This window comes from Gopherus evgoodei, chromosome 2 (genome assembly GCF_007399415.2).
Source record: "Gopherus evgoodei ecotype Sinaloan lineage chromosome 2, rGopEvg1_v1.p, whole genome shotgun sequence".
Taxonomy (NCBI): Eukaryota; Metazoa; Chordata; order Testudines; family Testudinidae; genus Gopherus; species Gopherus evgoodei.
The window spans coordinates 89,481,092-89,501,714 of record NC_044323.1 but is presented as its reverse complement, the minus strand read 5'-3'; the positions used below and the strand labels follow the sequence as shown (position 1 = coordinate 89,501,714).

At 39.7% G+C, this 20,623-nt stretch overlaps 1 protein-coding gene across 1 annotated transcript in view; it reads right to left on the bottom strand.

The window, feature by feature from the left end:
• Positions 1-20,623, bottom strand: part of BBS9 (Bardet-Biedl syndrome 9) — a 493,194-nt gene that overhangs the window by 393,111 nt on the left and 79,460 nt on the right. Inside the window, 4 exon segments of the mRNA XM_030549388.1 lie at positions 2,673-2,805; positions 6,547-6,584; positions 6,586-6,626; positions 16,111-16,292. Of these exon segments, the coding sequence (XP_030405248.1) occupies positions 2,673-2,805; positions 6,547-6,584; positions 6,586-6,626; positions 16,111-16,292 (394 nt within the window).

Genomic DNA, 20,623 nt, shown 5'->3' with positions numbered 1-20,623 from the left:
GAGAAAGCGAGAGAGAGAGAGAGAGAGAGAGAGAGAAGGCTTTTTATTGGTGTTTCTTACTTCTATTTCAATAAACAACCATGTCCACAGCAAAAGTTAGCTTGACCCTATAGTGCAATATTATTTTTATATATGTATGTGTATGTGTGTATACACACCACACAAAAGAATCCTTACAAAACTAAACCATACGAAAGGTGATTATACTAATATATACTGTAGGAGATTATATCTTCATATGGTAAAAGGTTAAGTAAAACAATGCTTTCTGCCAGAATAAACAAGATACATTGTCTGCTACTGTCCCATCCTCCTCCTCTCCCCAACCTATGCATTGGGATTCACTAGCAGTGTCCCTAGTGCACATGCAGAATTCCCCCCAAAAAAAAAATCAGTGGGGCTCCCTCTGGATGCAAGGATCCAAAAGGTGCTAGATTTCGATATGTTTCCTTTTTTTCTTCCCATGTAGTTCCTTATTGCATTTTCACCCTGTATAACTGCAGTGAGAATCACCATGAAACCCTTTTCCTCACATGAACCTAAGGCCTGGTCTACACTACGCATTTAAACCAATTTTAGCAGCGTTAAACCGATTTAACCCTGCACCCATCCACACAATGAGGCCCTTTATATCAATATAAAGGGCTCTTTAAATTGGTTTCTGTACTCCTCCCCGACGAGGGGAGTAGCGCTAAAATCGGTATTACCATATCGGATTTGGGTTAGTGTGGCCGCAAATCGATGGTATTGGCCTCCAGGCGATATCCCACAGTGCACCACTGTGACTGCTCTGGACAGCAATCTGAACTCGGATGCAGTGGCTAGGTAGATAGGAAAAGCCCTGCGAACTTTTGAATTTCATTTCCTGTTTGCCCAGCGTGGAGCTCTGATCAGCACGGGTGGTGATGCAGTCCCAAATCCAAAAAGAGCTCCAGCATGGACCGTGCGGGAGATAATGGATCTGATCGCTGTATGGGGAGACAAATCTGTTCTATCAGAGCTCCGTTACGGAAGACGAAATGCCAAAGCATTTGAAAAAAATCTCCAGGCTATGATACAGAGTCCACAGCACAGTGCTGCATGACAAGCGTAACGGAAAGCCAAAGAATCAAATGGACGCTCATGGTGGGAGGGAGGGGGTACTGAGGACTCCAGCTATCCCACAATCCCCAGCTGTCTCCGAAAAGTATTTGCATTCTTGGCTGAGCTCCCAATGCCTGTAGGGTCAAACACATTGTCCGGGGTGGTTCAAGGTACAGCTCGTTAATTTACCTCTCCGCCCCCCCCGTGAAAGAAAAGGGAAAAAAATCGTTTCTTGACTTTTTTCAATGTCACCCTATGTCTACTGCATGCTGCTGGTAGACGCGATGCTGCGGCAGTGAACAGCAGTATCCTCTCCCCTCCCCGGTAGCACACGATACAAAATGACTGCTAGCCATCATCATCATCAGCCCGTGAGTGCTCCTGGCTGGCCACAGGTGAGGTACGCCGGGGGCGCCTGGGTAAAAATAGGAATGACTTCCGGTCATTCCCAGTAGATGGTACAGAACGGCTGGTAACCGTCCTCATCATAGCAACTGGGGACTGAGCTCCATCAGCCCCCTCCCTTTCATGTCCAAAGAAAAGATTCTGTACTCCCTGGACGATCATAGCAACGGCATGCTGGGCTCCTCTCCCCCACACCATTTAATGTGCTGCCTGGACTATCATAGCAGCTGGAGGCTGCCTCCCCCTCATTTTATCTCACTAACAAGTCAATGTTTCTTATTCCTGCATTCTTTATTACTTCATCACACAAATGTGGGGACACTGCAAGGGTAGCCCAGGAGGGTTGGGGAAGCAGGGAAACAACAGGTGGGGTTGTTGCAGGGGCATTCCCTAGAATGGCATGTAGCTCATCATTTCTGTGGGATCTGACATGGAGCGGCTGTGCTCTCTGGTTCTCTAGTACACTGGTTCTCTAGTACACTTGCACCATATTCTAGGCAGGACTGACTATTTTAGATACATAAAAAGGAAAGCATTGACTCAGGGAGTCGTTCCCATTTTTGTCTTTGCGCCCCCACCGACCTGCAGCCTGGGTCAGCCCTGATAGTAGCAGACGGTACAGACGACTGATAACCGCATCTCATCGCCAATTTACAATGGCATAGCAGACGGTACAGAACACTGATCAACCGTCTCGCGTATCGTGGCAAAGGCAAATGAATGCTGCTGTGTAGCACTGCAGTACCGCGTCTGTTAGCAACATCCAGTAGACATACGGTGACAGTAAAAAAAAGTTGAATGGGCTCCATGGTTGCCGTGCTATGGCGTCTGCCAGGGCAATCCAGAGAAAAAGGGGGCAAAATGATTGTCTGCCATTGCTTTCATGGAGGAAGGATTGAGTGACGACATTTACCCAGAATCACCTGCGACACTGTTTTTGCACCATCATGCATTCGAGTCTCAACCCACAATTCCAATGGGAGGGGGAGACTGCGGGAACTATGGGATAGCTACAGGATAGCTACTCACAGTGCAACGCTCCAGAAATCGACGCTAGCCTCGGACCATGGACGCACACCACCGAATTAATGTGCTTAGTGTGGCTGCGTGCACTCTACTTTATACAATCTGTTTTACAAAACCGGTTTATGTAAAATCGGAATAATCCCGTAGTGCAGACATACCCTAAGACCTACAACTGCCTCCAAGACCATCCTCAATATCCCAGCTCTCTTTGCAGGAGAAGGTTGAAGCAGCTCAGTTTGCATCCACAAGGCTACGTGCATCAGTGCAACAACATGACAGTTTTCTATTGACCTAAGGAATCCCAAATCTGCAAGGCTATTACCACAACAAGGCAAGCCCAGGCTGCCAGATCTCTGTCCTCTTTTCTGCACTAATATGTCTTTCCTATGGACAACTGCTAAGATATAAAGAAACAGAAAGTACGTTGCTTAGCATATATTAATAATCTAATAAAACATTTTTCATAAATAATATGACAGTTATACCTCTAATTATAAGTATTAAAAATGCAGTTCCATTTATATTTTTCAAATAGCAAGTAATCCCAGTAAACATAGTTTTGCAGAAACACATAGCCCAGAAATGACTAGTTAACAGCTGTTTTGGCACAGCATTATACATGTTCTGAGAGGTTTATATATTAAATTTTTAATAGGAAAAAATAAAATTGAACATAAGAGATTTCAGTAGGCTGAAACACTACAACAATACAAGATGACTGATTTACTTCTGTATATGTTAAACTGCACTGCAGCATCACAGAAGTTAGAATGGCAAAGGTCCATGAGGCCATCTTGCCAATCTCTCTGCCAAAGCAGGATCACTGCCTACAAGGTATCTGTGAATGCTTTGTGCAGTATAGTTTCAAATGATCCATGTAATGGGGCTTCTACTATTTCTCTTCAGACCATTAACAGTTTCTCTTCAGACTACTAACGTACTATAATAGATCTCACCACTAGGAAATTATTCCAGAAACTCATCTTAACATTTTCCTTTGCTTAGTTTCATCCAATTTCTAAAGGCTAAGATAGAAAGAAACAGTTGTTTTAATTAAAACTATTAATCAAAGTGCAATGTATTGACATCTTTGCATCAAATACAACAAGATCAGTTACACAAGCTAACACACATTAGTATATCGTGCATCTGAGGTGGTTTAAACTATATTTTAGGGTTTTGTAAAAAACAAACTGGGATGATTTCCAAGCCGAAAAGTGGATCTGTTTCCCCACCCCCTCTTAATTATAGAAAATAAGTGAATAGCTATATTTGGCAACATTCTTCAATGCCTCATTCATATCTGTGGGAATGCAGATAAAAGTTACCAGTACTATTTTATTCAATAAGGATCCATATACATTAGTGCAGACCCTGCGTAATCAAACCCTCTACAGCCAAAAAGGCTTGTTGACAAATGCACATATTCAATTTCTTCACATAAATACCATTCCTCAAAGCCTATCCATGAGTCTTACCATCTGCACTTCAGCATAAAAAAGTATCAATTCAAGCAAACCTACAAAAAGAATGCAACCCAAAGTAACCAGTGCATAGTGAACACAAGCAACTTGAAATGCTATTCAACTTGCTATTACAAAAAGACAGCCTTTCAAAATTGTACATGCCCTCTTGTCTGCAGCAAATCATATTTATTTATTCACTTTTCTTTTTAGACTTATAACAAGAAGAATATCTTTAGTTGATTGCAATGTCATCATCACAGTAAAAGGGAAGCAAGAAGATTTTGCACCTGGACTCATGAATTCTCATGAGAAGGCTGTAAAGGCAGAAATACAATAACCTAATATAACTGAAAAGGCAGGAAAGAACTTCGTATTTTTGTTAACTACAAAGTAACAAAAATTACTAAGATTTTGGCTGTCATGTTGTATACCTTCAGTTGTCACTATATTATAAATGTGGTTTAAGACAGGTTTCCTATCTGGTTTATGCTTAAATGGGTTGAGACACCATATCTTATTCTGTAGCTGGATGTAGCAGTTTGTCATAGATGTCTAAGTGTGATATTAATTAGATTCAAAGCCTGCAGTCATCTGAGGACACATTTGGTACTCTATCGTGCTGGGGGAAGGGTAAAGTACTAGCTTACTAGTTGTGCAGCAGCATGATGATTTTCCTGCTGTACCTAATGTTCAACACAGGGAGGTGTTCAGCTATTGCACCTAACAACAGTCCACAATCCCAAGGGGTCATCATCTTTCAGCTAAGGTGAGTGGCCAGCTGCCTAGTGTTCACAGTGACATCACCAACATTCTAGCCAGGGTAATATACTGTTCATTTTTAAAAGAGCACCAGCATCTACCAACTATGCATTTACACATACATCCCATCTAGACTCACTCCTGACATCCTTTCCTGGCTGGTGGCATTATGGGAACAGAAGGCACTCAGAGAAATATCCCTGCTCCTGGGATTTGAAAAGGCAGATTTGTAATAACTTTGGAACACATGTGGATTTCCAAGCCCCTCACCACATCTTCTAGATCTGGATTGGTCTGTTACACAAGACGGTCCAAATATTGCTTCACATATATTTAGACTATGTCTACGGAGCCTACTAATTAATTTGTGAGCTTTAAAAAGCTTCTCATGGGTCAGCAAATTCCCATCTATAAATGAAGATGATTTGGAATTATTCTGGTAGGACTAGTATTTCCCACCCTGAAAAGTGCATAGTTGTATGGTCTGATGACTTTTTTTTTTGGCCGGGGGGGGTGGGGGGCTGGAAGTGTGAGCACCTGTGGCTTCCACTGAAGTCAGTGGGAGCTGGAGGTACTCAACGCATGTGAAAAGTAGGTAATTAATATAAAAGGACAATTTGGGTTTTCGTGTTTATTTCCTCTCAGTAACCCCGGGATCAAATGTGCTTATTTTATAAGTAAAACTGACTAAAATTTGTGAACTCTCTAGCTAATGCATTAATCACCTGCAATAAAGATTCTGCAGATCCAGTTCTGCCCTAAGTTACATCTGTGTAGCCTCACAGTCTTCTCATTCTGCCATCATTTATATCTGTGAACAATGGAGCTCACTGAAGATCATGGTCTAATAGAGGAAAGAATTTGGCAACTGAAATATAGTTAATTCTGTAGATGTTGTGGAAGCCAGAATAGGATCCATCTCTCTCTGCCCCCTAGCTGTGCTGTTCTTGCAGCGCTAACTGCAGTAATAAAAAGATGTGATAGCTACTAACCAGACTAAATTCATACAGAACTCAGAGTTATTGAATAGGGCATTATCTATTTATATTTTGTAGTCACTTGTCAGAGTAGAACCACATTTTAAAGTGCAAGACTATGGTCTCTGCCCTGGCTTTACAGGTTTAGTTTTGGTCATGTGATATAAATGAAGACCAAAATTAGATGCCAAACTGCTCCCTTGTGTGGTTTCTCTGCAACTGTATTAAACTTCCACTGGGAGTCTTTGTACAGCACAAAGTAAATATCAAGTGGGTCATAAAGTGACCTTGGTTATGATCTGTTTAGTTTCATAACATAGGACAAAATACAAGTTTTTACAACATTCTGTCAAGAGTTGCAAATAGATTAATATTGCCATTTTTATATAGTTTGCAACATTGTTTATTTTTTCAAAAATTAGTAAGCAGTTGAACTCACTTGGCTACAACAATTTATACTGTACATTCCTTTCCCAGTTTTCCCATCCGTAAACTAGCAGCAGCACTCACCCATCTATCTCATATGGAGGATTGTGAAGATTAATATCTGTACAGTGCTAGGAATATCTAAATCACTATTATTATTAATATTATAATATTACCAATTTATTTTTAATCCCTGAGCGTAAGGTTATTTCCTTGTCTGTATTTGTATTACTGGGCATTCCCCAAATATGTGAGCTGAAGTCATACAAATCATTCTATGGGTCAAATTCTCTTCTCATTCATTATTGCAATAACGTAAGACCACTAACATAAATGCTGTTCAGAGACATAACAGAGCATAAAACTGGTTTTGTAAGACTTGTCCTATTTATAAATTTACTTACAGAACTACATCCAAGTCAGGTGAAACTTCTGCCGTGATTCCTCAAATCATCGTAATCTTTTTCAGATTTGGGCAAAATATCTGCAGAAGAAAAGAAAAGACAACCAACCTTACTTTAATACATTGTGCGCAGTTATATTCCCAAAAGCAATTTCTACAGTGAATGGCACAAAACAAAGTGCACTTTTGTTTTTTAATTAAATGTTCCCAAAGCAGAACCTGCAGGAAAAAGCTCATCGCAAAAATGTAGACTTCAGAGACATCCAAGTGCACTTCTTCCCAATCAAGTAGAAATCATAAAGGTGATGTGTTTGAAGTCCACAAGACTGCCCTGACAGTACTGCTCAGAAAGCTGGATGTTCCAGTTCACTAACAATAATGTTTGCAGTTCACAGGAAAATATTCTGTTATTTGAGGTAAGAGGAAAAAAGTCTGTAAAAAGAAAAAAAAAAATGTATTCATGACTGTCTGAATGTACCACCAAGCAACCTTCCTGTTTTCTAGCATTCACATCAGTATCTATTTATTTAAGCTGGGATCTCTTTACTAGATTGCCTTATTTTCATGGATGGCAAATGGTTTAGATTACATCTCATAACAGATTTCAACAACCACCTGAACTCCAATCATCAAGGATTATAAAAAAGACAGTAAAGACTTAAATAGTTGTTTTCATCACATACATTGCTAGTGTATCTGTGATGGGTTGGACCCTGCTTCTGGAATGCCACCTGATATACTGGGATTTCACTGAGCCTGCAGGCTCCACTAGCCTGGGCTCTCTCTCCCTGTTTTACTGAATTAGGCTCTCCGGCCTCTGGCAGCGCGCGCACACACACACACACACACACACACACACACACACACACACACAGGGACGCACCAGCTGTAGAATCAGGAGTCTGCAAACAGCTCTCTATGAGAAGACTCAGCTAGGAAATCACTCAGCACTCAAGTGCAGCTCTCCTCTGGAAAGTACACACAAAATAAAATTGTCTTGAGCTGTAGAGAAATCTATACAACGTAAGTTCATAAATTTACCCCCTCCCTCAATGTGGAGGAAGATATGCACAACCTCTTCCCCTCCTCCCCAGTTAGAAACTGCACAAACTGGGTTCAGTAACAAACAAAAAAGAAGTTATTACTATAAACTGAAGATTTTAAGTGATTACACAGGGATAGCAAACAGAACAAGCAGATTACCAAGCAAATAAAACAAAAAAATGTATACAGAACTTAAGATCTTAAAGAGACTGGTTCCAAGAATAATGTTCTCACTCTAACTGCTGTTTTAGGCAAGTTGCAGAGTTTCTGTAGCTCAGAGTTCCAGTTATTTCTCTTTACAGACTAGACTCCTGTCTTCATCTGGACTCAGCCTTTGCCCTTCCTACCATTCCGTTCCTTTGTCTCTTCAGGTACTTTCAGCAGTCTTTCTTCTTGGGCAGGAAGGCAATAGAGAAAAATCCTGTTTTCCTTATTCCCCTGCCTTACATATATTCACATAAGGCAGGAATCTTTTGTTTCGCAGTCTTTGACCTCCCCCTCCTTTTAGTAGAAATTACTAGAAGTCCAAAATGATGTTAGTACCAGGTGACAGGACCACCTGACCTGGTAGTATCACAGCTACATGCCAGGATGCCTTCACAGTCTTATTGTTTCTTCCTAACGGTTCATTAAGGCTCATGGTCTGTTTGGGGGAGCGTTTCACACCCAGTTTTAATTGTTACATAGTCAATATTCCTAACTTTAGATACAGAAATGATACATGCATACGCATTGGATAATCACAGTTAGTAAATTATAACCTTTCCAGTGATACCTTAAAATACCCATCTTGCATAAAATATATCGCAGTTACGCCATATCCATATCATAACCATATTTCCATAAAGAATATGGGGTGTAATGACACAATATATGACCAACGAAACACTGGAAAAAGGCAAAGAAGGAGTACAAGAAAGAAGAAAGCAGTGAAAAGTGATGCAGGGAAAGATAAATGAAGAGAGGTTGAATACCTAGCAGTTGAGTCTGAAGCTGCTGCTACGATAGGAAGTCACAGAACCATTTACAAAAGCAATTATAACCCGTGTGAAAATTTCAGAATAGGAACGGGCCAATAAAAAGGAAAGACGAAAAAGTGCTTACACTGAGACAAATGTAAAGTAAAGGGGAAGAGCATTTCAAAGAATCTCTATAGATCCAGCCCCATTTTAGCACCAGACTTCAATGAAATATGCAAATCTGAGCACCTTCACATTAAGTTTAGTCCAGAAAGGTGTCAGGAGTACAGTCCACAATCAAGAAGCTGAAAAGTAACAAAGAGACAAGTGATGATCAAATCAGAACAGAGACGCTAAAAGCATTTGATACCACCACCTTAACGAAATTGACAGCGCTGTGCAATGAAGTCTTGGAAAAAGAGACCCCCTTCTGATCAGTTGAAACATGGAATCATTGTCAGAATATCAAAAAGGGTGATTTTACTAACAACTGGAGGAGTCACATAACCCTTTGTTGTAGGAAAAGCCTTTTGCAGTGTGGTACTGCACAGATTGACAGAGGCAATGGATACAAAGCTTTGAGGAGAATAATAGGCTGCATTCAGTCCTACAGGACTCCAGCTAAAGTCATCAACATCATCAAGGACATGTACAGAAATGCCAAGTGCCTGTAACGGTGAACAATCGGATAACAAAATAGTTCAACATGGACACACTGGCGTGAAACAGTGCTGCCTATTATCATTGCTGTTTGTAGGATTGCCACCAGACTGGGTTAATGAAGAAGTATATAGTATTAACAACATAATAACTGGTATAAGGTGGAAAGATGGCAAATGTCTAGAAGACAGACTTTGCTGACAATATTGTAGTACTGAGTGACACTCTCAAAAAGTTACAAGTAAAGACAAACAACCTGGCAAAAACAGGCCACACAGAGGGTTCAAAATTAGTTATGCTAAAACAACATCCTTGAAAGACAGATATCAAGCAATAAGAGAAAGTTACTCAACTCGGGCAGTAACTGAGGTTCTTCGAGATGTGTGTCCCTGTGAGTGCTCGGCTCCACTTCAGGGTCAGTGTGTCCTGGCAACTGTCGATCCGAGATTTATTGGTAGGCAGCGGCTGCACGGGTCACACGTTTGCAGTAGTAGTCTCATGGTGCCGTTGGTGCCACGTTTAGCACACACGACCTGAGCCCTCTAGTTCTTCTCTACCACAGAGTCCAAATTGTGGACTCTGTAACGGAGGGAAGGAGGGCAGGTAGTAGAGCACCCACAGGGGGACACATCTCGAAGAACCTCAGTTACTGCACAAGGTGAGTAACCGTCTCCTCTTTGGTTTAGCTGATCGCCATATTTGGGGTTGAGAAGGAATTTTCTCCAGGGCAGACTGGCAGAGGCCCTGGGTTTTTTTTGCCTTCCTCTGCAGCATGGGGAAAGGGTCACTTGTTGGAGGATCCTCTGCACCTTGAAGTCTTTAAATCACAAGTTGAGGACTTCAATAGCTCAGACATAGGTTAGGGGTTTGATAGAGGAGTGGGTGGCTGAGATTCTGTGACCTGCATTGTGCAGACCTAGACGATCATAATGGTCCCTGTAGCCTGATTTAGGGTGTACTAATAATATTCATTTGTATAATATGGGAATTTAATGTATTAATTTTATCTTATTTTATTAATAATATTAATCTTTAATATTAAGTAATATGGGTCTTAGGCCGCCAATCTGTTTGATCAGAAGATAAAAGTTCTTGTCATGAATCAGGCTCCACAGAATTTACAAAGGACCCTTGGAAGTATGACAGGAAGCTCACACTGAGTTAGATGTAGTCAAAGACTTTTTATTAAAATCAATAATAGTAAGTATAAAATAATCATAGTTAAATAATAATAATGGTAGTAGCGCTGTGGAGGATGTCAAGTGTTTTTCTTGATACCAGGAGGAGAATCTCTTCTATTTTTGAAGGTAAGTATTATGTGTGGCACTTTCCTGCTGTTTAATAACATGCATTTAACTTATTCCAAGCAGGCTACTTTGCCATGATAGAACCATGTAGGAGCCACGACTGTAGGTGGAATTTCTCCGGATTTGGGTGAAGAGTGAGACCGTTGTTCTGAAACAGCAGATCCAGACAATGCGGGAGAGCTCAAGGGGGCGCATATCACCATCAGGTGAGGGTACCATGCTTATCTGGGGCATGTAGGGATTATGAGGATAACCTTGGCCTTGTCTGTTCGTATCTTGAGTATCACACGTGATATCATTGGAATCTGTGGGAAAGTGTCCGTGAGTTGTGCATCCCATGTGATGAGAAAGGCATCCCCCAGTGACTGGGGTCCAATCCCCACTCTCAAGTAGAACACTGCGCATTTGCTGTTTGTTGGGGATGTGAACAAGTCAATGATGAGAGTTCCCCACTGGCTGAAAATAGAGAGCAAAACTTCCATTCATTTCCCATTTGTGGTCTCGAGAGAAGTACTTGGTTAGCATGTCCGCCATCAGGTTCTGACAGCTGGGAAGGTAAGAAGCCAAAATGTTTAATGTTGTATATGCACCAGTTCCACAGTTTCATGCCTTCAGTGCACAGCAAGTAAGATGGAGCGCCCCCTTGTCGACTGATGTAAAACATGCAGTCAATGTTGTCGGTCATGATGTGAATGGATTCGTTCTTATGGTAGGAAGTGTCTGCAGGTGTCGCGGACTGCACATAGTTCTAGTAGATTTCTTGTGTAACTGAGTCTCCGCAGGAAACCATTTGCCTTGAACTATGCACAGGTGCATATGGGAGCCCCAACCTATCAGCGAGGCCTGTCAGGATTACTATTGAGGGAGGTTCCTGTTGGAACGGTATACCCATGCATATATTTCTGGTCTTGTCCATCAATGGGAGAGAGTCCAGGACAGGGGATGGTACTGTAAGTTGTTTGTGCAGGCTGTGCTTTCTGGGTATGTATACCGAGCTCAGCCAGCTCCATAGGCAGTGCATATGTAGTTTTGCATGTTGTCTCATGAACGTTGTGGTTGCCATGTATCCTAGCAAAAACAACAAGGAGTCTGGTGGCACCTTAAAGACTAACAGATTTATTTGGGCATAAGCTTTCGTGGGTAAAAAACCCACTTCTTCAGATGCATGGAGTGAAAATTACAGATGCAGGCATTATTATACTGACACATGAAGAGAAGGGAGTTACCTCACAAGTGGGGAACCAGTGTTGACAGGACCATCAGTGCCGACATGGTTTTCGCAGCCAGCGCCAACTGCAATATCGGTGCTGGGTTGGACAAATGATGCCTAAAGAGACGCTCGGCACTGGTCTCTTATGGGTGAATTCGGTGCTGTGCAGGAGGCATGTTGACATCTGTGCCTCAACATCATTTCCTTCACTCGGGACTTGTCGAAGCCCGGAGTGTCATAGGCGCTCCACCAAGCATGTGTCAGCATCAGCAGTAGCAAACTGGCAGGAGACTGCCTATTTTTCCACAATGCTCTCTGAGGAGGATGTCTGTGCACATCTTCCTCGGTATGTTAGAAGGCACATGTTTCCTGTCTCTGTGGCGGTGGGCGGAGAGCCTGGAAAGGAGGTCCACTGGTCTGGTTGGGGAGGTTTCTCCATCAGTATCATTTTCAAGCAGAGATCTTGGTCACATTAGGCTCTTGTGTTCAGATTACTTCAATGGGTGCATTTTTGCAGGATATGCATCTCCCCAAGACATCAGACACATAAAGAGTACCCATCCGAAAAGGGCATTACTTTGCGGCAAAGCCGCAATCGTTTAAAGATTGGGGAGCCAGGTATCTCTGACGGTTAACTGACCCCGGAGCAGGGAGGGTAAACTGGGAAAGTAAACTTTTTTTTCCCTTAAAACTATCACTAACACTAACTATAACTTGTAAAAGATTAACTAATTATTTAAGCTTCTATCTTTTTTAAAGGTCTGGCGAGAGTAAGGAACACTGCCCCTGAGCTCTGTCTTCAGCCGAGGATAGTTGAGAAGAAACTGGAGGGCTCAGGTCGTGCACAGGGTAGATGCGGCACCAACAGCACTGCAAGACACCTACTGCGCATGCGCGACCCACATGGACACTGCTACCATAAATCTCCGATCGACGGGCACCAGGATGCACCAACACTTAAAGTGGAGCATCCCCAGGGACAGCAGTCTAAGTCACATTAGAAGCCAAACATATCAAGAATGTAGAATAGTTCAGCACCATATTGGCCAATGGAGATCTCAGAAAGGAAGTGACATCAAGACACCCACTGCATTTTTTAAACTTAATAGTGTACAGAAATTAAAGACATATAACATCAGAACAAAAGAGAATTTTCAATTCAAACATAACCTCAGTGCTAACATGTGGCTGCAAAAGCTGGAGATCTACCAAAACATAAGACAGAAAACTAGACACCTTCAAAAATAAGTGCCTAGGAAAGATTCTGAGAATTGGTTGGAAAGACTTCATTACCAATGGAGAGATCCATGAAATCACCAACCATAAGCTCATTTCCACCAGAATCAGAAGGAAGCACTTGACATATTTGGGGCATGCACTCAAGATCCCAACACACAGACTCTCAAATGAAGCTGTCAAGTGGAAACCAACTGATGTGAGGAAGTGAGAACGCCCAAAAGAAACCTTAAGAAGAACTTTTAGCAGGGAGGGCAAAATAATCTAATCACAACACCACAGAGCAGATGGAAGAAGCAGCAAATGACAGAGAGGAATGCAACAGATGAGTTTCTGCCCTGTGTACCAACATTTGCACAAAAGGGATGTAGTAATAAATAATAATGTACAGTATGAAACTGTAAGCAGATTAACATGCATAGTAAGTTTTAAGAGTAAAAAGAAGGCATTTTAAATTGCAGCAACTTTAAAATGGTGAGAGCCCTAATTTTTTATAAAGTAATTTTAACTCCTAACTTTTCAAAGTATTTACTTGTATCTTTCTCAGAATTACTTTTATTTCCTCATAGTAAGCCTATTTAAAAAAAAATAGGATGCATATCTTCCTAAATAACAAAAAATGAAACCTTCGCGTAACAGGAAAATAATATATATAACCTTAAATATGGGGTATCTATCAATACTTCCACAATCCTGCAAAAACTAACATCTAGAGTGTATAAATGTTTCAAATGTACTCCAAATTAAATGTAATGACCTGATCCACTTCACTGACAATATAGTCTAGAGAAAAAGATTTTGGTGGGGAAAAGAGCATCAATTCAATTTTCATGTTCATTTTTTAGAGCCAATAGGAGATATCACATTCAAGTCCTTTCTTTATCTAGGCGAGGAAAAGACCACCGAAGAAGTCTTCCAACTCTCTTCTGAAAGTAGAACTCAAGTATGTCCTATAGTGACCACTTGTATAGATAAAAGGACAGTTCATTCACTATGACTATTCAATTCTCTTTGCTAAGATTTCTAACAACATTAATCTTAGTGCCCATTGTGATGGTGAAAATTTTATCATATGGTCATCTGTGCACTAGGAACTGGACTGAGACCACCAAGTCCACCTCACACAGAACATCAAGCAGCTGTCAGATCAACTTTTGGTCACTAGCAGCTGGGCTAAATTCAGTTGGTGGCTGAGATGTGAAAGATGCTATTCTCAATCATCTGAACCATCCAGATGGATATCACATAACAGTTAAAGGAATAAAGAACACAAGACCATTGCTCACACATGAAACCACGAGTCAGAAAAGTTAATGGTTCACTTTAGTTTAAAGGTTATGTATACAGTAATTGAATGACTGCCTATGTTCCAGAATCTTTGGTACTCAACTATCCCTGAACAACAGTTATTTTAAGACTTTTTTCAATGATATGAGAAAAAAAACTAAATGTAACCCATAACATGCAAAATTAAAAGACATTTATATGTCCCCAAGTGAAAGATTTCTGTTGTAACAGGGATTTTCTGAGAAGCTTTACATGCAATTAAAATGAGATCAAAACCTCACTAACACATTTCTCCAGAAGGAGGTGAAAATTCAGGAGACATGATTTGAACCTGAAGCTTCACACCTTGCAGAGAAAATGTAAAACCAGTGTTTTTCAAATTTAGGTTTAATTTATTAAACAATAAAGCTAATATTCACAGCAAATTTATCAAGTTGTAAAAGTTTCATATGTGTACTATTAATTCATTTATGTTAGAAAAAGAATAAAAAGGTAGGTGTGTGGTTTGTTCTCTCGTTGTCTTCTTTTGATTTGGTTGTTCATGTTCTTGGAACTATGTGCACTGAAGAAAGTTACAAAAAAATCTGTCCATCACTCATATAGTTACAATGACACACTCACAAGGTTTTTGTTTTATTTTTGTTTTTCCTCCTTTCCTTCTTTGGTTTGGTACTGGCAGCCTGACAAAAGAAAATCTCCCTGTGTTCAGACACTTATGAGGATGTATCATGGTAAATCAGGCATTTTAATTTTGAAAGCATAACAGCTTAAACAACTGGTTATTGGTTTTATTAATTTTCGAAGAGCAGAACAAGTTGAAGATGATCAAATTATCACAACAGTAACGGCCATAAACTAAATACCATTTTCTAAGGTTCTCATAGATTCAATTTCTGGAATCTATAACTTGCGGAAGCAACCTCAGGAATCCAGTAATGTGCAGGTACCAGGGTTTCATCTATTATTTTCCTTAGCTTCTGATTGTGCATTTCTTTTATTTCACTACTTGTTTACTATGTATTCTCACAAAAAATAGGAATGATTCGTTTAGTGTATTTTTAAGAATTCATTTACCTGACCCTGGCAGGCACTGAAAAATATTTAAAATAATGTCTTTCATAAGTCTAGCTGAGACTATTTTTTCACAATTCCCAGTAAAATTGTATGCTTGTGATTCTCTAGGCAAGATAACTGAGTCATTTAAAAACTCAGCTACTAAAAATATAATCTTGGACGGAACTGTTTCCAAATGGTGTGCCATAAGTTATACTACATTTGGTCAAGTAATTAGTTGTGTGTGTAAATTCCACAGTTTGAAATGATCACTTCTTTAGTGCGGGACAACACATTTGGTAACCCCTTTACCATATTCAAGTATTACTGATTTTGAAACAGGTGACAGAAATGTGACTTTAACACAATTCATTCTTTGTTAATTTCATGCAATCCTAGAAACCATGTTTAATAAAAAACAGAGAACTGGCAACACTTTTGTTCTTTCTGAAGCCTGAGAAGTGCACTAGCCTATATTTGTGAAATTACTGAAATTTTCTTGCCTTTTTATAGGAGACTTTACCCCACCGTCAGTTTTTTCTTTGAAGTACAGCACTAATAAGCTTGCTCTGAGATCTGACATAGGCCTCCTGCAGGTTCCAACAGGCATGATGAAAACAAATACCCTATGTGTCCAAGAGCCACACAGTCTATGGTTTTGTTTGCACATTTGTAATTAAGAGACAGTGAAATGCTTTGACCTGAATACCTTTAATATTACATTTCCTACACACTGTTAAGTATGGTCAAAGTATAGCAAAGACAGAGTATTGAAAAGTACTATACAACTATGTGAAGAATGGATGTACCTTGTGTTTTTGTGGACTCCTTGATGATTTTCTGAAGCTCTTTCATTTCTCTGTCAAGTTCTTCGTAGTTTATTTCCCTAGATTCAACCTTAGGAGCCTGGAACAGAGAAGGATCGGTACCAAGGTAGGAACACTGCAAGTGTCCACTGTCACTCAGAGTAACTATAACACCTTTCAAATCTCTGCATAAAGAGAGATAAAAAGCTCATTAAAAAATGGAGAAGAATCACACTAGCAATTATAAAACTCTATAGGGGTATTTTCTGATACTATTTCTAACAAACCGTCTGTCATTATAATGATATTTTAAACAAATCTTTCTTTAAGATCACTTGACCTAACAAAAAACAAACACTTGTTATATTCACATTAATAACAAAAACAATCATGTTTATTATGACATTGCCCAGGTACCAAGCAAGAATGTCACCACTGCCCCTGTTTTAGGCACTATACATACATACAGTACGATAAAGTCCCTGATCTAAAGAGCTTACAAACTAAATACAGGGTAGTGGAAAAGGACAGACCAATCAAACAGAGTAAATAATACAATCGTTGCAAACATCATGTTTGTTTTGGTTTTGACTTATTTAAATCCTTTCAGTGAAATTAGGTTAGGAGGAGGATTAGTTAAATGAAAAAAGACTAAGGAAAAGAAGGAACAACACAGGTTGGCACAAACAGCCAATCAGTGGAGAGACTGTTCAGAGTGCCAGTCTCTGGCAAGATCCTATCTGCAGTTTCTTTCCCAAATGTCAATTGGCCGTTTGGAGGGAAATGCCACACATTGGTCTTCGTGCCCCCCAGGAGGTCTCGCTTGCACTGTTCTAAGTCCAGTGAATACTGGGAGAGTGGCCGTGGGCAGGCCCCATTTTACCCCACACACACACACACTCCCAGAGCAGCCTACTTGAACTGTTTTCTGCAACTAATGTAAAAAATATTTTTCCTGTATTTTGTTCCATCTAATTATGTGCCATACATATAAACTATCTTTGAAAGATATTTAATAAGTCACTGGTAATTAAAGGAACGCTGCCACCGATTCTGCTTAACTTGAAATTTGTTATAGGTAGAAAGAGGACTTTCTCAACATGTACTAAACAAACAGTAAAAAGAACAGGAGTACTTGTGGCACCTAACAAATGTATTTGAGCATAAGCTTTTGTGGGCTATAGCCCACTTCATCAGATGCATGTAGTGGAAAATACAGTAAAAAGATATATATATATATATACACACACATAGAGAACGTGAAACAATGGGTGTTACCATACACACTATAAGGAAAGTGGTCAGTTAAGGTGAGCTATTATCAGCAGGAGAGAAAAAGAACTGTTTGTAGTGGTAATGAAATGGCCCATTTCCAGCAATTGATGAGCAGATGTAAGGAACCGGTGGGGTGGGGGCAATCCTGTTAATGTAAGGTGATGATAAAAGAGTTTCCATTCTACTTTTAAACTGGTTTCACATACAGAACTCAAAAGTTTAGTATTTTTAAAAATCATGATAAGTCACCACAGCCTTGGCCTGCAATATATCCTTATTCGAGCCCGAGGCCTCTCCAAAATAGACATTGCCATTGCTGTCAAACATGGTGATTTTCTGGTGCAGAGACTAGGATGAAACTACCAAAACTTCAGATAGTTTCTAGATTCAAAGCTTCACTTAGATGATCAAGGCTAACGTACCATCCCACTATACTACCTAGGCCTGTCTAGAAGATTTCATTATAGCAAGTTCATGCTGTAATATTACTTTTAAGAAATGACTGAAATACTGTAAATCATGTATTTGACAGCCATTTGAGAACCTACCATAATATATCTTCCATTAAAAAACTCTGGATTTATAAAAATAACTAAAAAATAATGGTATTTCTCTGAAGATTCGGTATTTACGCACACTACAAAGTTCAAGATTAAACATTTTGTTTAACCTTTGGGTTTTTTTCAGAGGGAAGCATGTTGTGAGTAAGGAAAGGAGTTATTCAAGGGAAAAATTAAGGGTAAAATACTAAGGACTAGTACTTAAGTAAGACTACGTCTAAAGTACTAAATGGTCTGAATCAACTCCATTATTAATGAAGCTAAGTCAATATAAACAGCGGAGAACCTGGGATAATATGTTCAAAAGTTACCTCTGAAACTGCAACTCTCCCTAGGTACATTTATGTTTGGCAATCATATATTTTATTGACATCTAATTAACGAGGCAAACCAAAGTTGAACACACAAATCAATCATTTACTCATTTAAGTAGACAGTTGCTTTTGCAAATGCAATTTGCCTTCACATACCCAAATTTTGATATACTCATGTTTATACATAGAAAATCGTGAGCACTATTTTAGAAGCTCACTTAAAAACCTTCTGATTATCTGAACTTTAAAAATAAAACTATGTCCATTTTGGTCAACTGCTCTTTCAGGCATTAAGTCCTTTAAAGCTGCTACGGCTCAGAAATGGATGAGTTGTTTTAAGAAAGCAGCGTAACAACCAATATTTTAACTTTGCTTCAGATAGGTTTTTGAAATGGCTTTATGTTCCTGCTGGGTCCTAAAATCTATGGTGTTTCATATTTATTTAAAATGAAATATCTACAATTATATGAAAGCCTTCTTAAGGAATTTTTCTCTTGTTAATTCTTTCTGTGCATTTGTGGGTACATTAATATGACAAGAGGGATGTAGCTAATGAGTTGTAGCAAGTGAATTATGATGCATTAATTTTTCTGTTGGAATGTTAGTCATCCAATCAGATTCCTTTATTTTCTCAGGCTTTTAAAATATTGTTTAAAGGTGTATTTAATAGTTTTATAGCAGTTTCCCCATAGCTACTGCACCCAAACAATATCCTGCAAAGGCCATTACTTCATTTGGCACATTTTATACTCAATCTGCAATTTCAATTACCTGTTAAATTTCTTTTATTGACTGTTTTACTATACATAACACAACAGTCAAAGTAACACTGAATCTGAAGGGACACTTTAATAGTGAAGAACTCAAAATATGAAACAAATTATTTTGGTATATAAAATAACATTACGGAACAAAGCAACTCCTACACACACGGTAATAATTTGAAAATCTACCTTTTATTGGATTCTGAATAATAATGGCATATGTTTTTTGTAGGTCTTCTCTTACAAAACAAATTGTTCTCAACATATTTTTTAACAAATTTAAATGCTTTGGATATTTCCAGTCATGCAATTCAAGAATTACAGAAGCAGCCTTGTTAATTTGAGTGATGACAATTGTAAACTGCTAAATTAAAAAATATATAGAAAATGCATTATGGTGTTACTTTTATTTGATTGTCGTTATTTAACATTTATAAAGAATGGAATTAAGAAATTAATTCCCAGGCAATACTCAAGGACTTTATGGCCCAAAGCGACCAACATGATCATCTAGTCCAGTGGCGCTCAAACTTTTTTACTGGTGACTCTTTTCATACAGCAAGCCTCTGAGTGCGAACCCCCCCCCAAATTAAAAACACTTTTTAATATATTTAACACCATTATAAATGCTGGAGGCAAGCAGCATTTGGGTGGAAAGTGACAGCGCGTGACCCCCCATGTAATAACCTCACGACCCCTTGAGGGGTCCCGACCACCAGTTTGAGAACCCCTGATCTAGTCTGACCTCCTGCACATTGCAGGCCACAAAGAACCTCACCCACCCACTCCTGTCATAGACCCCTAACCTCTGGCTGAGTTACTGAAGTCCTCAAATTATGATTTAAAGACTTCAAGTTACAGAGAATTCACCATTTACACTAGTTTAAACCTGCAAGTGACCCATGCCTCATGCTGCAGAGAAAGGCAAAAAACCCTGAGAGTCTCTGCCAGTCTCACCTCGGGGGAAATTTCTTCCTGACCCCAAACAGGATGAATCAGTTAGACCCTGAGCATGTGGGCAAGATGCACCAGTCAGACACCTGGGAAATAATTCTCTGTAGTAACTCAGAGCCCTCCCTATCTAGTGTCCCATCACCAGCCATTGGAGATATTTGCTGCTAGCAGTTGCAGAACAGCTACATGCCATTGTAAGTAGTCTCATCTGCCATACTCTCCTTAAACTTATCAAGCTCAGTCATAAAACAAGTCAGGTTTTTTGCCCCCTCTGCTCCCCTTGGAAGGCTGGTTCAGAACGTTACTCCTCTGAGCATTAGAAACCGTCATCTAATTTCAAGCATAAACTTGTTGATAGCCAATTTATATCCATTTATTCTTGTGTCCACATTGGTACTTAACATAAAGAGCTCCTCTCCTTCCTGATGTATTTATAGACAGAAATCGTATCTCCCCCTCACCCTTCTTTTGGTTAGGGTAAACAAGCCAGGCTTTTTGAGTCTTCTCTAATAAGATACGTTTTCCATTCCTCTGATGATCCTAGTAGCCCTTCTGTCATGGAGTCCTCAGGCGATGCTCTGGAACTGCTCCCCACAAAGCCAGTCAGGACTTTGGGGAGCCTCCTCTCCCATGGAACACACTGTTTTCA